Source organism: Garra rufa, chromosome 25, assembly GCF_049309525.1.
Source record: "Garra rufa chromosome 25, GarRuf1.0, whole genome shotgun sequence".
Classification (NCBI taxonomy): domain Eukaryota; kingdom Metazoa; phylum Chordata; class Actinopteri; order Cypriniformes; family Cyprinidae; genus Garra; species Garra rufa.
In genome coordinates, this window is record NC_133385.1 from 35,089,649 (window position 1) to 35,108,541 (window position 18,893).

Consider the following 18,893-nt stretch of genomic DNA (forward strand, 5'->3'; position numbering starts at 1 on the left):
TAAAGAGTTGGCCATCGGCACACGTCCCTGTAAACGTCTGCCAGACGATCTCCTTAACGTTGCCCCGCACTTTTTTCAGATCTGAGACGCTCCTGCACTATTTGAAGATAAAGCAGCCATCTTTTTCATGTGCATCTCACAGAAGTTAACTTCCTGCAGGAGTCGCGTGTGAAGTAGCGCAGGACGGTTTCTTCTGTGAGAGGAGAGACATAAAAGACAAACTGCACGTCAACTCTAATACTGTCTGACATGTTTTTCTTTTCCTTTGGATCTTCATCCCTCTTTCCCCAAGACGGTCTAAACCCTGACCGTCCCCGACAATTAGCTGCTGATCGGCCATGCGGAAAAGCGCAGAGCATCTGTAAGACGTGTAGAGTCATTTGTTATTGTGTAAACAATCAAACCCGAGGACATGAAGAAAATAAACACTATAAGAGGCATGACTAGGGGCGTACACATTGGGAATCGGACCCAAATGAGTGGGTTTCATGATAACTTCATTAACGTGAGGGAGTGAGGGTGGGATTGCTAGACTGACCTTTGAATCCGTTGAACCTAAAGGGTGTAATGTTTTTTTTGTTTTGTTTTTTGTTTTTTTATCAAATTCTTATTTAAAGAGGACAATGTTTCAAGTTTTGACTCGACTAATGGTGACATTGAAGACTATTTTTCAAACAATGGAAGAATGGAGGACTGTTTTCCGCGATTCCGTTTGTAGCTGCTAGTTTGACTTCACCTTCACATCTTACAAAATTAATTCCAGTAATTGTCTTAAAAGGAGTTCACACTGAAAACGACTTAAATTGGTATTAGATGTATATCTGCATTCCCACTGGTAGTCACCCAATTTGAACTCGCCAATGTTTTTTGTTGGTCTTGTCACCTCAAATCGACAACTCTCATTGAAAACAAGACTTTCTATCAGCGTGAACAGCCCTTCAGAGCTTTACATGGTGCCTGACCAGTTATGCATGCGTTTTAGAGGATACTGGGATTTGATGTATATGTCTCCAACCTGTCTTGAGTACCCTTCCATTGGTTATCTTTGTGCTGGATCCCTTTTTAAGGATTTAAATTTAAGTTTGTGTGTGTGTGTATGTGTAACCGCCTTCTCCAGCAATGACAGAAAGTCCCCATTGACTCGGTGACATCCAGAAATCCCTTTGACATGAGATGAATGGACAGTTTTGGCAGACTGCCCCACGGTCGTCTTTACAAGACTTCCCCAAAGCACTTCCTTTCTGCTATGTACAGTATCTACAACTATACTGTTTTTGTGTGTGTGTTGATCATTGTCTGTGATTCTTGGCAGGCGTACAAGAGATATACAATAAACCTGCCAATTGAGTGCTTCTCAGTTCCAGTTTCTGAGATATTATATCCTGTTTTTCCTACTTATAGAGGAGATAACGGCAAGTGCATGTCAGTGCTATTGTTGTCGGTTGGGTTTTCCGCTCACCGTTGAACCCTAGAGAGAGGATACAGCATTCAGACAGCATGAGGATTGAGTCCACCTTAAAAGCTTTTATAGAACTTGCCAGAATTGAACACTTGCACCATAAACCAGCTCGTCTCGTTGGTTCCTAGACTAGTATTTGGCAGGTACCTATATGACAGCATGCAGATTGTTGACAGCCATATGTCCGACGTACAACAGAAACTCCATTCGAACAAGTTCACAGTCTGTCTGATGGTGTCTTTTGACAGGCTGCGAGTGCGAAGCACTTCCCCCATCTCGTGATCAGTTTTGGGGGGGGGGGGGGAAGCAAGTCTCAGATGGTTAGAGGTGTCTTTGGTATTGCCCCGACCCTTTGAAGAGTGTCACCCAGTTCTTCAACAGTCATTTAGCTTCAGTTTATTCTGATATTGTCATTTTTGTGTCCACAGCAACAGGGAGCGGCCACTACGGTCTACTGCGCCGTGGCTCCAGAGCTGGAGGGGATCGGAGGGATGTACTTCAACAACTGCTTCCGCTGCTTGCCCTCTCCGCAGGCCCAAGACCCCACGGCCGCCCTCAGCCTGTGGGAACTCAGCGAGAGGCTCATCCAGGAGAGATCCACCCCCCCTCAGGTGCTCTGATCCCTCCTGGCCCCGTGAGATCATCTACACAAACGTCACGGCTACGTAGAGGATTCAGGCATAAGATAATCATTGTTTGAAGGGGGCAAAAAAGATGAGAAGATGCAATTCTAAACTGTACAAGGACGTTGGCAATCAAGCTCGGAAGTTATCTGGGAATCGGAAACTAGAACCACACGGGCTGGGACTTCTACAGCAGATAAAGAGATGCGGAGAGACAGCGAGAGATTCAATTGGATTGCGTTTCTCTCGTTCTCAAAGGCGTAGTCATTCAATTCTGCATTAGGGTTTAACTAGGTCTAGATCACTCTATAAATGTCTCCTTAACAAGCAATAACATTTGAGTTGTCCTTAGAGGGGGGTGGGGGGTCTATATGGTTTAAATGGATGTTTACGGAATACAAATACTCATCTGTTTGGAGATCAATGTCAACCTTTACGTCTGTACAGATAAAAATGCTGAATAAATGTTGTAACCTACAAAGACATAATGCAGGAAATGTACAATTTGTGAACTATTTACAAACATGGTGTCTAAGAATAAGCCTGTGTTGATATCCTGTACACAATATACACAAGATGCTGTTGGGAAAGAATGTGAATGCTGTTGTCTTTCTTCACCCCATCTGGCTAGAGCCTCCCAACCACCTTTTATAAAACGCTGGGCTAATGTGAAGTACAATAAAACAGCATCTGGTACGAGAACCGGAGGGCCGTCAGTGGCAGAAAGAGTCCATGTGGTCTGGAAATATCTGGTGGAAGTTCCGTTTTGAATTCCTTTTATTGTCCGGATTGCATCATCAAACATGCAGGGATGTTTCAAGGCGTTCCTAATTTGTTTTTCGTTGTTGGCGAGACATCTGACTGTAAAATCAGGGTAGAGTCAGTCGAAGGGGATTGTGGGTAAGGCTGAGGAATGGCACTCAGGTTGATAAAGGGTTTCGGATTTCTCTCAATCCTCCGTCATCTTCCTCCTCCTCGTCGTTGTCTTCATCAGGGGTGGATTTTGGAGAGGTTGTGCTTTGTGGCAGTCTTGGAGCCGTGGGTCACCCTAAGCCAGAAGCATTCCAGTGTTACACTGTCTGTAAAGAAGGAGAAAAGGAGATACATTTAAAAAAACTTCATCATGATTGAATGTTTAATCTCACCAGCCATATACAATGATTATCCTCTAACATACAAACTCAGAAAATTTAAGTCAAAGAAATCCCAGCAGACATTTCACTTTATTAAAAAAAGGTTAATTAGTCTGCATCAGATCTTTAGTTGCTTATAAGCCCTAAAAATAGTGCTAACAAATTGAATCTTCAAAAAAATTCTTCAGGTCCCACTAATTCTTTGTTTTTTTAGTATTTTTGTTATTTGAACCCTTTCCAGCACTGAGGACAACTGAGAGACTCTTATGCAACTATTACAGAAGGTTCAAACACTCACTGATGCTCCAGAAGGAAACACTATGCATTAACACAGTATGCAAAAAATAAATAAATAAATAAATAAATAATAATAATAATAATAATAATAATAATAATTGAATTTGAAGATCAGGGTAAATTTAAGTTTAGTCTTCTGGGAAACAAGTATGTATCTTTTTGCAACTTCTGTAGGGCAGTACTAAATGAAAAAATAAAATAAAAATAGACAAAATAAGAAAAATGTACACATCTTTATTCTGTTCAAAAGTTTTTCACCCCCAGCTCTTAATGCATCATGTTTCCTTCAGAAGCATCAGTGAGCATTTGAACCTTCCGTAATAGATGCATATGAGTCCCTTAGTTGTCCTCAGTGTGAAAAGACGGATCTTAAAATTAGACAGTCATTGTTGGAAAGGGTTCGAATACACAAAAATGCTGAAAAACCAAAGTATTGGGGGACCTGAAGGATTTTTCCTGAAGAACAGCAGGCAGTTTAACTGTTCAGGACAAACAACGGACTAATGAACAACTATCACTAAACAAAAATAAATAAATAAAATCAAAAACAGCTGTGGATCATTCAAGTAACAACACAGTATTAAGAATCAAGCGTATGTATACTTTTGAACAGGGTCATTTTTATAAATTCAACTATTATTCTCTCCTATATGCAAACATCTTTTATGTGAAATATCTAATTCAGGTCAATACTAATTAAAAAATAACATGCATTTTGTATGATCCCTCTTATTTTCGTTAAATAATTAACATTTTGCAGATTCTGAAAGGTGTATGTAAACTTTTGACTTCAACTGTATCACATGCGATTTAAATGCTCAGCACACAGTACAAACTGTTTTACACACTACTTAAATTTATTAGTGTACACATTGCGATAACTGAAATACCAAGAGTCTTTTATATTACAGGTCCAGTAAAAGCACTCTAGAGATTTAAACAAAGAAAGTCTCCTTGTGCGTCAGGGGTGAGCGAGTTTCCCAGGAGTGACATGAGCTGAACCCTTCCTCGCCTGTGTGTTTAGCGCGGCTTTGACCATGACCCGGAACAACTCCATAAACAAACCGCCTGTCACACGCATTACTCGCTCCAACAGAGTAATTGACACATCAAGAAACCAATCATAAAAGAGTCCTGTCCCGCCCTTTCACGCTTGTGCGGCCAATGGAATCAATAACCTGGAGCAGCAGACGAGGATAAAAGCAACTCTAGCACATTTCCACACCAGAAAACCAGACGGCATTTCAACACATGCAATACAGAATAAAAAATGCTACAACTGTACAAAATATAAGCTTGATCTGTTCCCAACATGTGAGAAACGTACAACCCAGCACGGTTGTGTAATGCTCAGAGTACATACTCTCCTGCGCAAACAGAGTTGCGTAATGTACATGTAGACGGCGTACCCTTCTCAGAGCAGGTGGCCTATCTGTGTTTGCTCCCATACACACACTGTATACGGAGACAATGACGCAATGCCCAACCTGCACACATTGATTAGGGTACGATACTAGAAGATGGACAAGGTGTTCCCAGTATTCCTTGTACATCCATGGGAAAAGAGGTTGACTGAAACTATGGCACTCATAAACAAACAAGCCATTCCTTCTGTATTTTCGAGTTGAGCGTGTGTGGGATTGGAGGTGGGGCGGCACTCTATTTCTGGTTCCACTCAGTCTCTTCCCTGTTCGTGCTCTCTTTCTTGTTCTATCTGTTCTCTCTAGAGAGGTAGAGAGGTCTGGGAGAGGTAGAGGCAGTAAAAGTGTCACCGTGTAATGAATGGGCCCCTGATGGAGGGAGAGAGAGAGAAAGAGAGTTGGGGGGGAGGAAGAGGAGAGACTGGTTGTTATTTGTCTGAGATTGAGGGAGGATAGCTAATGATGTGAGGCATGTAAACCTGAAGTGGCACTAAACCATTTGTGTATGTGTGGGAACCGGTGGGACCGCCCCGATCCTGGATAACGGGAGATAAAGTGGGAACACAGATGTAGTGTTTCTGGGCCAGCCAGGTGTCACATACTGTATTGTTTGCAAATGGCTGAACATAGATAGGAAAGCTTCCAGAGTCTCGACAAGGGTACCGCTCCGCAAGGTCTTATCCAGGGGGCTCTGGAACTAGAGGGATTCTTGTAGGACACATCCCCGATATTATGTTTATTTCAAACTGATAAAGGTGCTGGCTTATCCCTACCGTAGGGAAGATCTACTATCCACAGATCTACTAGGAGGCACTACATCTCAGCATTGATTTCCATCTTCTACCAACCTCTAGACTATCTATGATCTATAGAGGTCACAATAGCAAGTTTTGGCAGAATCTTAACTCTTCATTGCAGCCACATATGCTGCGTTCACGCCATGTCATGATTACCGTAATTCCGAGATGACAACACGTGACATTTTACTCATAGCTTTCCATGTTCTCGGACTCAGAGGTAGCCCCTAAGTAGCGTACCTTGCCTCGGTCATGTGGTACAGCTGTCACTGGTCCAAGTTGTAACTCTCAAAACATTCAGAGTTTACAAGTTGTCATTACGAGTTCAGGAGCACGTGAGGGCTTTAGCGTTGATAGTTTTTCCATAGAAACACATTGTTCTGTGTTGTCATCTCGGAATTACGACATGGCGTGAACGCAGCTATAGAGCTACCCTTAAAGGATCAGTTCTCTTCCAGAATAAAAACCCCCGGATAGCTTGCTCAACCCCATGTCATTGAAGATGTTCATTGTCCTTCTAGAAATTAAGGTTTTCGAGGAAAACATTCCAGGATTTTTTCTCTATATAGTGGACTTCAATGGGAGTCAACGGGTTGAAGGTCCAAATTGCAGTTTCAATGCAGCTTCAAAGGGCTTTACATGATCCCAGCTGAGGAATACGGGTCTTATCTAGCAAAACGATTGGTAATTTTCTGAAAAAATAAAAATGTGTATACTTTTTAACCACAAAAGCTCATCTTGCACTAGCTCGAGTTTGCACATTACGTAGTCACGTTGGAAAGGTCACTCGTGACGCAAGCAGAAGTACCTACCCAGTGTTTACAAAGCGAATGTGCAAAGAAAGTCAAACTCCATTTACCAACAAAAACGGAAAAATAACAGATTAATTTTTGTTTTCAATTTTAAGTCTTAGCCTTTGTCCCGTGATAAATGTCCTTGTTAGTTTGTATCATATTTAGTCAACCTTATCCTATTATTTAGTTTTAGTCAAGTTTTAGTCTACTTTCCCCCAGTTTCACAGACAAGGCTTAAGCCTAGTCCTAGACTAAAATGTAAGTATTTATTTATTTTTATTTAACCTTTGTTTAACCAGATAAAATCAGTTGAGAACAAGTTCTCATTTACAACTGCGACCTGGCCAAGACAAAGCTAAACAGTGCGACGAAAACAACAACATAGAGTTACACATAGAAATAAATAAACATGCAATCAATATACCAATCCATATACAAAAAACAAAATATAGTACAAAAAGTATGAGCTGTTTCGACTGAAAGAAACTTGCACTGAAAATATATCAGTGCCTTTGTTTTGTCTCTAGAAGCACACCAGTAATGTTCTTTTTTTCTAAGGCACATTTATAAAAAAATATTTAAAAGTCTTAAACTATTGCCTAATCTTGGTTTAGGCTAAGCCCTGTCTATGAAACGGGGCCTAGAAGTCTCAACAATTTAGTTAAGTTTTAGTCAATGAAAACTTGACATTTTAGCAATGAGATTATTATTAAGTCTTAAGTCATCGCACACTGAGTCTGAAATTTTCACACGTTAAAAAATAAATACGACCTCACGTTGTGTTAATCATGTTTAGACACTGCCTCCAAAACTTTCATCCGTCATAAAAAAAAAAAAATTCGGATCAGGTTCGATTTCTGCCTTTTTGCATCTGTAGAAAACATTTTGATAGGAAAGGATGATGAATATGAAAAAAAAAAAACACATACTAAAGTGTGCAATGACCTTCAGTCTTACTCAAATGTAATTTTAGTTATCATGTTTAGTCAACCTTGTCCTGTTTTTGTTTAAGTTAACGAAATGTATGAGTGTTTTAGTCAGGTTTTATTTGTGGTTAAAAAGTATATACATTTTTATTTCTTTTAGAAAATGACTGATTGCTTCGCTAGATAAGACCCTTATTCCTCGGCTGGGATCGTGTAGAGCCCTTTGAAGCTGTACTGAAACTGCGATTTGGACTCCACTACATGGAGAAAAATCCTGGAATGTTTTCCTCAAAAACCTTAATTTTTTTTCAACTGAAGAAAGAAAAACAAGAACATCTTGAATGACATGGGGGTAAGTACATTATCAGGAATTGCTTTTTTTATTCTGGAAGTAAACTAATCTTTGAAACACTTGGCCAAGATTGACAATCGCCTGACCTACAAAAAGGACACAAAAGACTTCTAAATATGTCTTAAATGCACCCAGAACAAACAAAACCCAATAATAACACTAAATGTACTAAATGATGTTGACAGTGTGCCACAGGTGACATGGCATCTGAGCTTTCTGCCTCAAGGTCTTCTGGAAAACTGTTGGCTTACATCCTCTGCTACCTTGGGGGAAGTCTGGGTGGCCATCATTTGGGTTTTATGACCCTTTTCTGCCTCCCCAGCAGGAGGAGCAAATGCTCAGCTGGGTCTAGACAGACGCTGGTGATATTGTTCACCTCAAGGCATACATGCACGTATAATAAAAACAACAGCTTTGCCTCCACAGTTTGGCCCCAGTGATGTCTTGGAAATACTAGGTTTTTTTTGCCGAATATGCAACTATACTACAGTTTTACACTATTTGGGAACTCGTCATTGGTTGAGAAACTATTGAGTAAGGCCTGGAATACACTACACGATTTTCGCACCTATTTACAGTCTGGTGAAGTTGATGGTAGTTGCTGAAATGGGGTTAGATTTAAGCTGACAGATTCCATAGAAAATTGCGTAGTGTATGATGAACACAGAAGTTGTGTAGTGTATTTCAGGCTTAAGAGTTTGATCGAGAGTGTTCAGCTCAGGACTCTAAAAAGGTAGTTTAAGGTTAAGGTGGACAGGTAAGTAGAGGTCAATCCCAAAAAGATCTCATCCTACAAGTCCATAATCAAGAAGACCCCTTTAAAGTAAGAAACGTGTGTAATCCAAGCTTTCTTTTCTCAAACCCTAGAGAGCTGCTGTGTGAAAACCTGCAAAACTGATCTCAAGTGCTTCTATAACCATTCATGTCCTGCCAAGAAGGCCTTTTGTGTCTGAGGCACTGGAAGATTCATGAGTGGATGTTTTTCTCGTTTCTTCAACGGAGCATTATTGATCATCGTATTGGAATCGTTTGATAGTTAATCAATGCTTTTTCTTTAAGCACGCCGGGCAAGTGCACCGTTTTTCAAAGGCCGGCCTTGATCCTGGAAACAAAAATGTAAACACGCTAACTCACTCAATCTAGCTTGAATCAGTTATATAATCACAACTACCAAAAAGCACCTTTTTAAAGATGATAACACCATGACAAACGCCATTTTCTCTACATTTTCTATTGTACTACAAGTTTTTGGACCTATTAGGGGTCAAATGGGATTGGTTTAAAAAGGGTTTTACACAGAACTTATAAAACAAACATCTACCTACTGCTCATGTCTCTGATAACAATTTAATGATAACAAATGTAAATATAAAAAAATATATATGAGTCAAAGACGTAAAAGAGTTTAAGCAGTTTAATCAAGTTTAATACAACTTTACATTGTTGTTTGTCCAAAAAAAATTAATTTTATTGCATTTTTATTTTTTTTATTTACAGAAGACATACTAAAATGTCATTCAGTGTAACAATCTTGTCAGGCATATTTACAACAAAACTCACTTAATGACATATTAAAAAATGAATTACTTTCACTCCAAATACTAATTTGTTGCAATTCTACACTCCCCTAGGTTTTGTCCATTTGTCAGTAAGAATTTTTACTAATTTAAAACAATAAATGTATTATGCTCCCTTATTCTTTTGCATATTTGAATAGGTACAAGTCGGAATAAGCAAGTTTTGATGTTTGTACATAAATAGTGTTACACTGAATGACAATGTAACATTGTTTCAAACTAATTTTGACATTTTAATCTCCAAAAGCTTATTTGAAATTTTAAAAGTAGACATTTTACTTACATTTAATGCACTTTCTGTGGACATAAAATCACTTTTGAATAGCTGTCTGGTTGTGGTGCACACCATCTAAGCAGCAAGAACGCAAATACTCCCGAATTTCTGAGGTAAACTGTAATGTAAAGAACTTTAGAGTTAGTAAGACTTTTTACTAATTTAAAACACAATAAAATGTATTAAGCTTTCTTATTCTTTTGCAAATACAGTGCCTTGCAAAAGTATTCATACCCCTTCATTTTTTTCACATTTTGTTTTGTTGCAGCATTATGTTAAACTGCTTTAAATTAGTTTTTCCCCACATCAATCTACACTCCATACACCATAATAATGACAAAGCGAAAACCAGATTTGCAAATTGTACAAATTTATTAAAAATAAAACACTGAAATAAGTAGATTGCATAAGTATTCATACCCTTAACTCAGTACATAGTTGAAGCACCTTTACAGCCTCAAGTCTTTTTGGGTATGATGTGACAAGCTTTGCACATCTGCATTTGGCACTTATCTGCTATTCTTTGCCTCACCTTTTCACCTCTCAAGCTCTGTCAGCTTGGATGGGGGCTGGCAGACATTTTCTAGAGTCCTAGTTGCTCCAGTCATCTTCCATTATGGATAATGCTTCTGTGAACCTTCAATGCAGCAGATTTTTTTCTGAGCTCTTCCCTAGATCATTGCCTTAACGCAAGTCTGTCTCTGAGCTCTACAGGCAGTTATCTTGACCTCAGGACTTGGTTTTTGCTCTGATATGCATTTTCAGCTGTTAGACCTTTTCTGAGAGGTGTGTGCCTTTCTAAATCAGACTCATTCAAATGAATTTGCCACAGTTTAACTCCACTCGAAGTGTAGGAACATCTAGAAGCAACATGAATGCTGAGTGTTTCAGAAAAGGGAATGAATACTTATGCGACAGGATCTTTTCAGTTTTTTATTTCTAATAAATTTGCAAAGTTGTTACAAACCTGTTTTGTGTTTTGTCATTATGGTGTATGAGATGTAGATTGATGTGGGAAAAAAGCAATTTAAAGCAGTTTAACATAAGGCAGCAACTTAACAAAACGTACCAAAAAAAAAGGAGTATGAATACTTTCGCAAGACACTGTAATTAATAGGTTTAATCTCAAACGTTGAGGTTTTAATCTCCAAAAGCATATTTAAAAACCTTAAAGTAGACACTACTTACATTTAATGCACTTTCTATGGACATAAAATCACTTTTGACACCCGTATTTCCGAGGTAAACTGTAATGTAAAGAGCTTTAGAGTTACCGATATGCTGATACGCATTCTACGCTCCTGTCCAGGACAGGCCAGCGTAGTGATGCAAGACAAAAGGTGACTTTCAGAGGTAAACGGATCTCCCATTGACCCCCAGTATACGTCTGCATCACTTCCTGTATGTACAGCCCTGGCTGTAACCAAAAGCCCTTCCCTGAACACTCACAATATATCCGCTTAATCTACCCCCATTTACAACGACACACTCAATCTGTATCACTCTCCCGTTCCCTCTGCCTGTTTAAATAGAGGCATCATGACATCATGTCCTGTAACAAAGCCATCATGGCTCGGCCTGTCCGTCTGACCCGATTCAGACACGTCCGGTTCCCGCTCCGGGACGGGCGGCACATCTGCGGAAAGCGCAGACAAGCCAGAGAGCCGCACCACATGCCAGGTGTTTAATATCAGCACTGCGTGGTGCAATTACCCCGCAGAAATGAGCTTTTAATTCCGTTTTATTGGCCCAATATTGCTTCTGGTGTTTAGGTTTTTAAACATTATAATTAGTTTTGAAAAGATTGGTCGACCTCATTCTATTCCACAATACCCCATGGCTTTAAACAATGCTCCGCGGTGGCATGGATGCAGGTTTCTGGAAACGCCTGGGTTGCGGTGAAACACGATTTTAATAGCGCAGGAGAGCTTTGAGACAGCTGGCTGGAGAGGCACTTATTGGTGAATACGCTGCTAAAAATACAAAAGGAATATGATTTTAGCGTTTTGGAAACAATTTCACTAACCTATTTATGCAAAACGAACAGGAAGTACAGGGGAGAAAATGCATCGAACAGAGAGTTTCACGCCATAAAATTGCGATTACACGGCTTTTCAAACTTTTTTAATGCTGAACGCCCAAATTCAGACCCATTTATGCTGTAATTAGTGTTGTTCTGTTATTAAAATATCACATGGAAAATATTTAGAGTATATGGGCCAAAAATCCATAGAAAGCACAGTGAATGTAAGTAAGAGTCTACTTTTACGGTTTGGGAGAATAAAATGTCAAAATTTGGTTGAAATAATGACACTGTCGTTCAGTGTAACAATATTTATGTACAAATTCAAACAACATGTTTATTCTGACTTGTACGCAATTAAAATATATAAAAGAATAAGGTAGCATATTAACTTTTATTGTGTTTTAAACGAGTAAAACATTTTTTTTTCTGGCAAATGGACAAAACCTAGGATTAGTGGCACATTTTAAAAATGTAGAATTACAACTAACTAGACAAAGTTTGTCAAGACAAAGCAGCTGTAAAAGCTGAAGTTTTCAACTGTATATAAAAAGATTAGATGATTAGCATGTTTCTAGCATGATTAGCATGTTATTAGCATTTTGCTAACTTGTTTCTAGCATGATGAACAAGTTACTATCATGTTACTAATATGTTTCTAGCATGACTTGCAAGTCACTAGCGTGTTGATAGCATGTTTCTAGCATGATTAACATGTTTTTAGCATGATTAGCAAGTTGCTAGCAATTTGCTAACATGATTAAGGAGTTGCTAACAAGCTTCTAGTATGATTAGCATGTTTCTATCATGATTAACAATTTGCTAGCCAGTTGTTAACATGATTAGAAAGTTTCTAGTATGGTTAGACATTGCTAGGATATTTATAGTATGATGAACAAGTTGCTAGCAAGTTGCTAGCATGTTACTAGCATGATTAGCAAGTTGCTAGCCAGTTGTTAACATGATTAGAAAGTTTCTAGTATAGTTGGAAATTGCTAGGATATTTATAGTATGATGAACAAGTTGCTAGCAAGTTACTAGCATGATTATCAAGTTGCTAGCATGTTACTAGCATGATTAGCAAGTTGCTAGCAAGTTGTTAACATGATTAGAAAGTTTCTAGTATGGTTAGAAGTTGTTAGGATATTTAAAGTATGATGAACAAGTTGCTAGCATGTTTCTAGCATGATTATCAAGTTGCTAACATGTTTCTAACATGATTAACAAATTGTTAGCAAGTTGCTAGCATGTTTCTATCATGATTAGAAAGTTGCTAGTATGCTGATAGTATGCTTAACCAGTTACTAGCATGTTGCTAGCAAGTTACTAGCATGTTGTTAGCATGACTGACACATTTCTAGTATGTTAGCGAGTTGCTAGCATGTTTCTAGCATGATTAACAAATTCCTAACAAATTCGTAAGTTGTTTGCATGTTTTTAACATGATTACCAAGTTGCTAACATGTTTCTACCATGATTAACAAGTTGCTAGCCAGTTGTTAACATGATTAGAAAGTTTCTAGTATGGTTAGAAATTGCTAGGATATTTATAGTATGATGAACAAGTTGCTAGCAAGTTACTAGCATGATTATCAAGTTGCTAGCATGTTACTAGCATGATTAGTAAGTTGCTAGCAAGTTGTTAACATGATTAGAACGTTTCTAGTATGGTTAGAAATTGCTAGGATATTTATAGTATGATGAACAAGTTGCTAGCATGTTTCTAGCATGATTATCAAGTTGCTAACATGTTTCTAACATGATTAACAAATTGTTAGCAAGTTGCTAGCATGTTTCTGTCATGATTAGAAAGTTGCTAGTATGCTGATAGTATGCTTAACCAGTTACTAGCATGTTGCTAGCAAGTTACTAGCATGTTGTTAGCATGACTGACACATTTCTAGTATGTTAGCGAGTTTCTAGCATGTTTCTAGCATGATTAACAAATTCCTAACAAATTCGTAAGTTGTTTGCATGTTTTTAACATGATTACCAAGTTGCTAACATGTTTCTACCATGATTACCAAGTTGCTAACAAGTTTCTAGCATGATTAACAAGTTGCTAGCATGTTTCCAGCTTGATTAGCAAGTTGCTAGCATGTTTCTAGCATGATTAGCAAGTTGCTAGTATGTTGTTAGTATGATGCTAGTATGATTAACCAGTTACTAGCATTTTGCTAGCATGATTCAGAACGTTGCAGGAACGTTTCTGGAATGTTCCCCTAACCTAAAGAGAATGTTCTAAGAACGTTCCTGGAGCGTTCCCAGTAGGTTCCCTGAACGTTCCCCTAACTCAAAGGGAACGTTCTATTTACGTTAAGAAAACTTTCCTGACTAACCAACAGGGAAGGTTCTTGGGAACGTTCTGGGAACCAAAAACTAACGTTGCCAGAACGTTCTGGGAACTAAAGATTGTTAGCTGGATTCTGGGGGTTTAAATTTGAATTTTGACAGTTGGGGTTTGAATAGTGTTGGCTCATTTGAACATTCCGTCAATGTAAGTCTATGGGATTTTTCTGATTTAATTTTTTTTTTTTTTGAAAAATTTCAAAAATCTAATTATTATTTAATTTTAAATAGTATTTAGCGTGAAAATAATTTGTCTTTTAATGTCATAAAGTGGTTTTTGTTGTAAATATGGCTGACAAGATTGTTACACGAATGACATTGTTAGTGGGTGTCTTTTGTAAATTACGAAAAAAAAAATTGATATTTATTTTTTGCTCAGAAAAAACAAAAAAACAAAAATGCAATTAAATTAAAAAGAAAACTTTAAAATATTTTTTTAAAGTAGTATTACACTTATCGTTTTTATGTTTAAACACTTTTTCGTCTTTGACCCATATACACAAATGCATACACACACACTGTAACCTGTTTAAAACACAAGCAAGCGCAATAATCTTTTAATCCAAGTAGTTTATTATTCTATTGAGATGAATATTGGCTGCGGGAGAGTAATTACATCTTATTCTTAAAGTTGTGCAGGCTTAGTGGGCTGTGAAATGCCAAAGTGTGTGGATATTTTTAATGAATATGATCAATGGTACGGCTCTCGGAGGAACAGATACACTCGATAGAGAGATGCGACCTGGAAAATTTATGATCCACGGCCATCCATAAACTGTCACCTCTCCAGTGCGCCAGATTAGCATGTGATTAAAATGTAGGTCAATATTTATTAAGAGCCGTTATAAAGTCAATGTTAGTTTTATGAAATCCAGTAGCTGACTGCGGGAGAAGTTTATGACTAGATAATACATTTCTTTAGAGGTGGTGCGCGCTCTGTTTATAGGAGACGCATTTATTATCTGTTTAGTAAGGAAATCTATTTTCAAGGTTTCAAAATAGTGGAAACAGCTTGCTATATGCAGTCCAGCAAGAATAGTTTGCTCTAAAAATGAACCATTCTCATCCTCATGTCAGTCCAAACCTGTGTGGCTCATTATTTCAGAAGGAGATGTTTCGTAGGATGTTCACGCTGCTCTTTACCTGCAATTAAAGCGAATGCTGAAGCTCCCAATAATTTGTGTATATAAAGTGCAAGTACTTCAAGGCCTGCATTATTATTATTTATTTAGTTATTTTTACATATACTCTTACTTACAAAATCTTTTTTATTAAAAATATTTTTTAAAATCCATTTAAAATACAATTGGCTCCGTCATTATTACCAGGGTGTACTTGGTTTGGATTATGAAAATAAAATAAACTTTTTTTTTTAGTTTGTGTGGATGACAACACACATAAAATGTTATGTTTGGGTGAATAATTTGTGTATATAAAGTGCAAATAATAATAATAATAATAATTATTATTATTATTATTATTAATAATAATAATAATAATAATAATAATAATAATAATTTATTTATTGATTAATAAATGTTTTATTTATTTATATATTTTATATTTACACTCTTACAACATCTTATTTATTAAAAATATATTTTAAAAATGCTTTAAAAAATACCAGGGTGTAAAAAAAATAAAAAATAAAAAATAAAACTAAAAAAATAAAATAAAATCTTCTTAGTTTGTGTCGATGTCAGCACATATACAACTTTATGTTTGGGTGAATAATTTGTGTATATAAAGTGCAACTATTTAGTACTTCATGGCCTACATTATTATTATTATTATTATTATTATTATTATTATTATTATTATTATTATTATTATGTGTATATAAAGTGCAACTATTTAGTACTTCATGGCCTACATTATTATTATTATTATTATTATTATTATTATTATTATTATGTATATACATGTATTTATTTAAAAAAAAAATATATAAAAAATTACCAGGGTGTACTTGGAAGGATTATGAATATTTGATTATGAACTGTTTTCTTTATTATTGTTATTATTATTATTATTATTATTATTATTATTATTATTATTGTTATTATTAATAATAATAATTTATTTATTGATTGATTAATAATTTTTAATTTTATTTATTAATGTATTATTTACACTCTTATAACATCTTATTTATTAAAAATATATTTAAAAAATGCTTTCAAAAATACCAGGGTGTATTTGAAAATAAAATAAAATAAAACTTTATTATTATTATTATTATTATTATTATTATTAATATTAATATTATTATTATTATTATTGTTATTATTAATTTATTTATTAAGAAAGTGCAACTATTTAGTACTTCATGACCTACATTATTATTATTATTATTATTATTATTATTATTATGTATATACATGTATTTATTTATTTATTTATTAAAATATGTTAAAAAAATGCATTCAAAATTAAATTGGCTCAAAATGACCAGGGTGTACTCGGAAGTAAATTAAAATAAAATAAAATAAAATAAAATAAATAAAATAAAATAAAATAAAATAAAATAAAATAAAATAAAATAAAATAAAATAAAATAAAATAAAATAAAATAAAATAAAATAAAAATGCATTTAATTTAATTTAATTTTATTTTGGGTGCATAATTTGTGTATATAAAGAGCAAACTATTTAGTACTTGAAGGCCTGCATTTAAAAATTTTCTAAAATTTTATAACATAAATGTTCAGATTGATTATAGACAGTTTTACAGGTTTTAAACAAGGCCTTTCAGAGATCTTTCTCATTCATTCAATCATTCATTCATTCATTCATTTTTATTTATTTATTTATTGAATGATTGATTGATTCATTATGCACGCACTTAGTTACTTAAACAGTAATCTGAATTATTATATAATTTAATTTACATCATATTTTTATTAAAAAAATACATTCAAAATACACTTGCTTTAAAAATACCAGGGCGTACTTGAAAGGATTTTAAAGATTAAAAAAATAATAATACAAATAAAATAAAATAAAAATATACCTTTTTTTCCGTTTGTGAACTATTTATTATATAGTAAATATAACTATTTAAATATAATTATTTATTACTTAAAGGCCTGCATTTAAAAACTGTCAAAACATTGATTATAGACAGTTTACCTGCTTCTGAACAAGGCCTTTGAGACATCTAAGATGAATTTGTATCAAAGGTCTTGTGCAAGTAGTTCCTGTCGTCAAAGAAACGTTTGAAAATGCGAGGAGAGTTTGAACACACCCCAGAAAGCAGATACTAATCTGCCGTGCCCCTCTTTTCCCTTCATGTGTGTGTGTGACATACTTTCACGCACTCAACAGGGCAGCGCATGATGAAGTGCACTAACGCTCGCCTGCTATTATAAGACAATAAGATAACAAGCTCTCTTATTCATTCAGAGGGAGAATTTCAAGCGGCAGAAATCAGAGTAAAGTACGGCCGCCTGCGCCGGGACATTTTTCCAAATTTATCTCGGCTGTCTCCTGACGTTTTAGTCGAAATACTGCGGGGTGAAAAAGCTCTGCTTAGCGCGAGACGAGTTGACCTTGTAAACCTTGACTTATTTTGTTCGCTCTTTGTGTGCGAGCGAGAAAGGGAGGGCGGAGAGAGCAGGGGAGAAGTCGTACCTGTCATGCCTTTCAAACAAAAAGAAAAACGAGCGCTCGGCCCCGAGTACAATTATTCCCTGCTGTCTGGAGATTCATCAGAGAGAGAGCGGCCGGAAAAACTGCGGAAAGAAAAATCGAGAGTACCAGAAATCGAGCGAGTGCACAGAAGGAAATAGACGGCCATCGAGGAGAGAGAGAGAGAGAGAGAGAGAGAGAGAGAGAGAGAGAGAGAGAGAGAGAGAGAGAGGGGAAGTAAAAAAGGCGAGAAGAAAGAGGATTTGTCAGTGTGCTTTAGTGGAAAGCTCACAGCTAAAGGCTGAGGTGGCAGTAATGAAACATTCATAATCGGCACAGACACGCTTCAACACACTCGCTGACACACTGTTTAAGCACTGCCGCCACTCCAAGGTCACTCACACTCACACACACACACACACACCTGAGAACAACCAAGACTGCACTGTGTGAACGGGAGCGTTCGCTCACTCCACACACTCCAGTCTCACGGCTGTCATGTGACTGGTTTTGAGGAGGCATCACAGGACTACGCTTACTTTTCTTTTAGGAGCACCTTCTAATCAATAATCCCAAAAGTTGATCAAAAATTAGCCTTCTCATTACGAGGTGATATTTGACTCCTTTAAAGGATAGTTCACCCCAAACATTTTTTTATCTGTTTATCTGCTTACCCCCAGGGCATCCAAGATGTAAGTGACTTGCAGTCGTTATAATGGCAGTCAATGGGACCCATGTCTTTGAGAGTCAAAAAAAACATTAAAGGCCAGATTATAAGCTAGATGCAGCTTTTTTTGGGTTTGTATTAAATGTTTTTTCAACTTTTATACATAATAAATCTGTTTATAAATGCATATTAAAGATTAAAGAATAAAGATTGATTTTCCCTGCTAAAACAAAACAAAACAAAACAAAACAAACAAACAAAAAAAACAGCTAAAACCAGCCTAAGCAGGTTGGCTGATTTAATCTGGTCATCCAGCCTGGTTTTAGTTGGTCGTAGCTGGTCAGAAGGGTGGTTTTAGAGGGGTTTTGGCCACTTCCTTAGCTGGTCAGGCTGGAAGACCACCTAAAACCAGCCCAGCCAGCCTACCAGCCAACTACAGGCTGGTTTTAGAGGGGTTTTGGACACTTCCTTAGCTGGTCAGGCTGGGAGACCAGCTAAAGCCATCTTAAACCAGCTAAGAGCAGCCAACCATCTTAGGCTGGTTTTAGCTGGTCATCCAACCTGGTCTTAG

At 36.6% G+C, this 18,893-nt stretch overlaps 2 protein-coding genes across 2 annotated transcripts in view; one reads left to right on the forward strand and one right to left on the reverse strand.

Annotated features, from left to right (window-relative positions):
- Nucleotides 1-2,675, forward strand: part of wwox (WW domain containing oxidoreductase) — a 338,662-nt gene extending 335,987 nt beyond the window's left edge. The window contains exon 9 of the mRNA XM_073831374.1: nucleotides 1,888-2,675. Within this exon, the coding sequence (XP_073687475.1) occupies nucleotides 1,888-2,079 (192 nt within the window). The 3' untranslated portion in view covers nucleotides 2,080-2,675. The remainder of the gene's footprint in view (nucleotides 1-1,887) is intronic.
- Nucleotides 2,676-2,816: 141 nt separating this feature from the next.
- mafb (MAF bZIP transcription factor b) overlaps nucleotides 2,817-18,893 on the reverse strand; it is a 134,862-nt gene continuing 118,785 nt past the window's right edge. The window contains exon 3 of the mRNA XM_073831375.1: nucleotides 2,817-3,161. The gene's annotated coding sequence lies outside the window, so the exon portion shown is untranslated. The remainder of the gene's footprint in view (nucleotides 3,162-18,893) is intronic.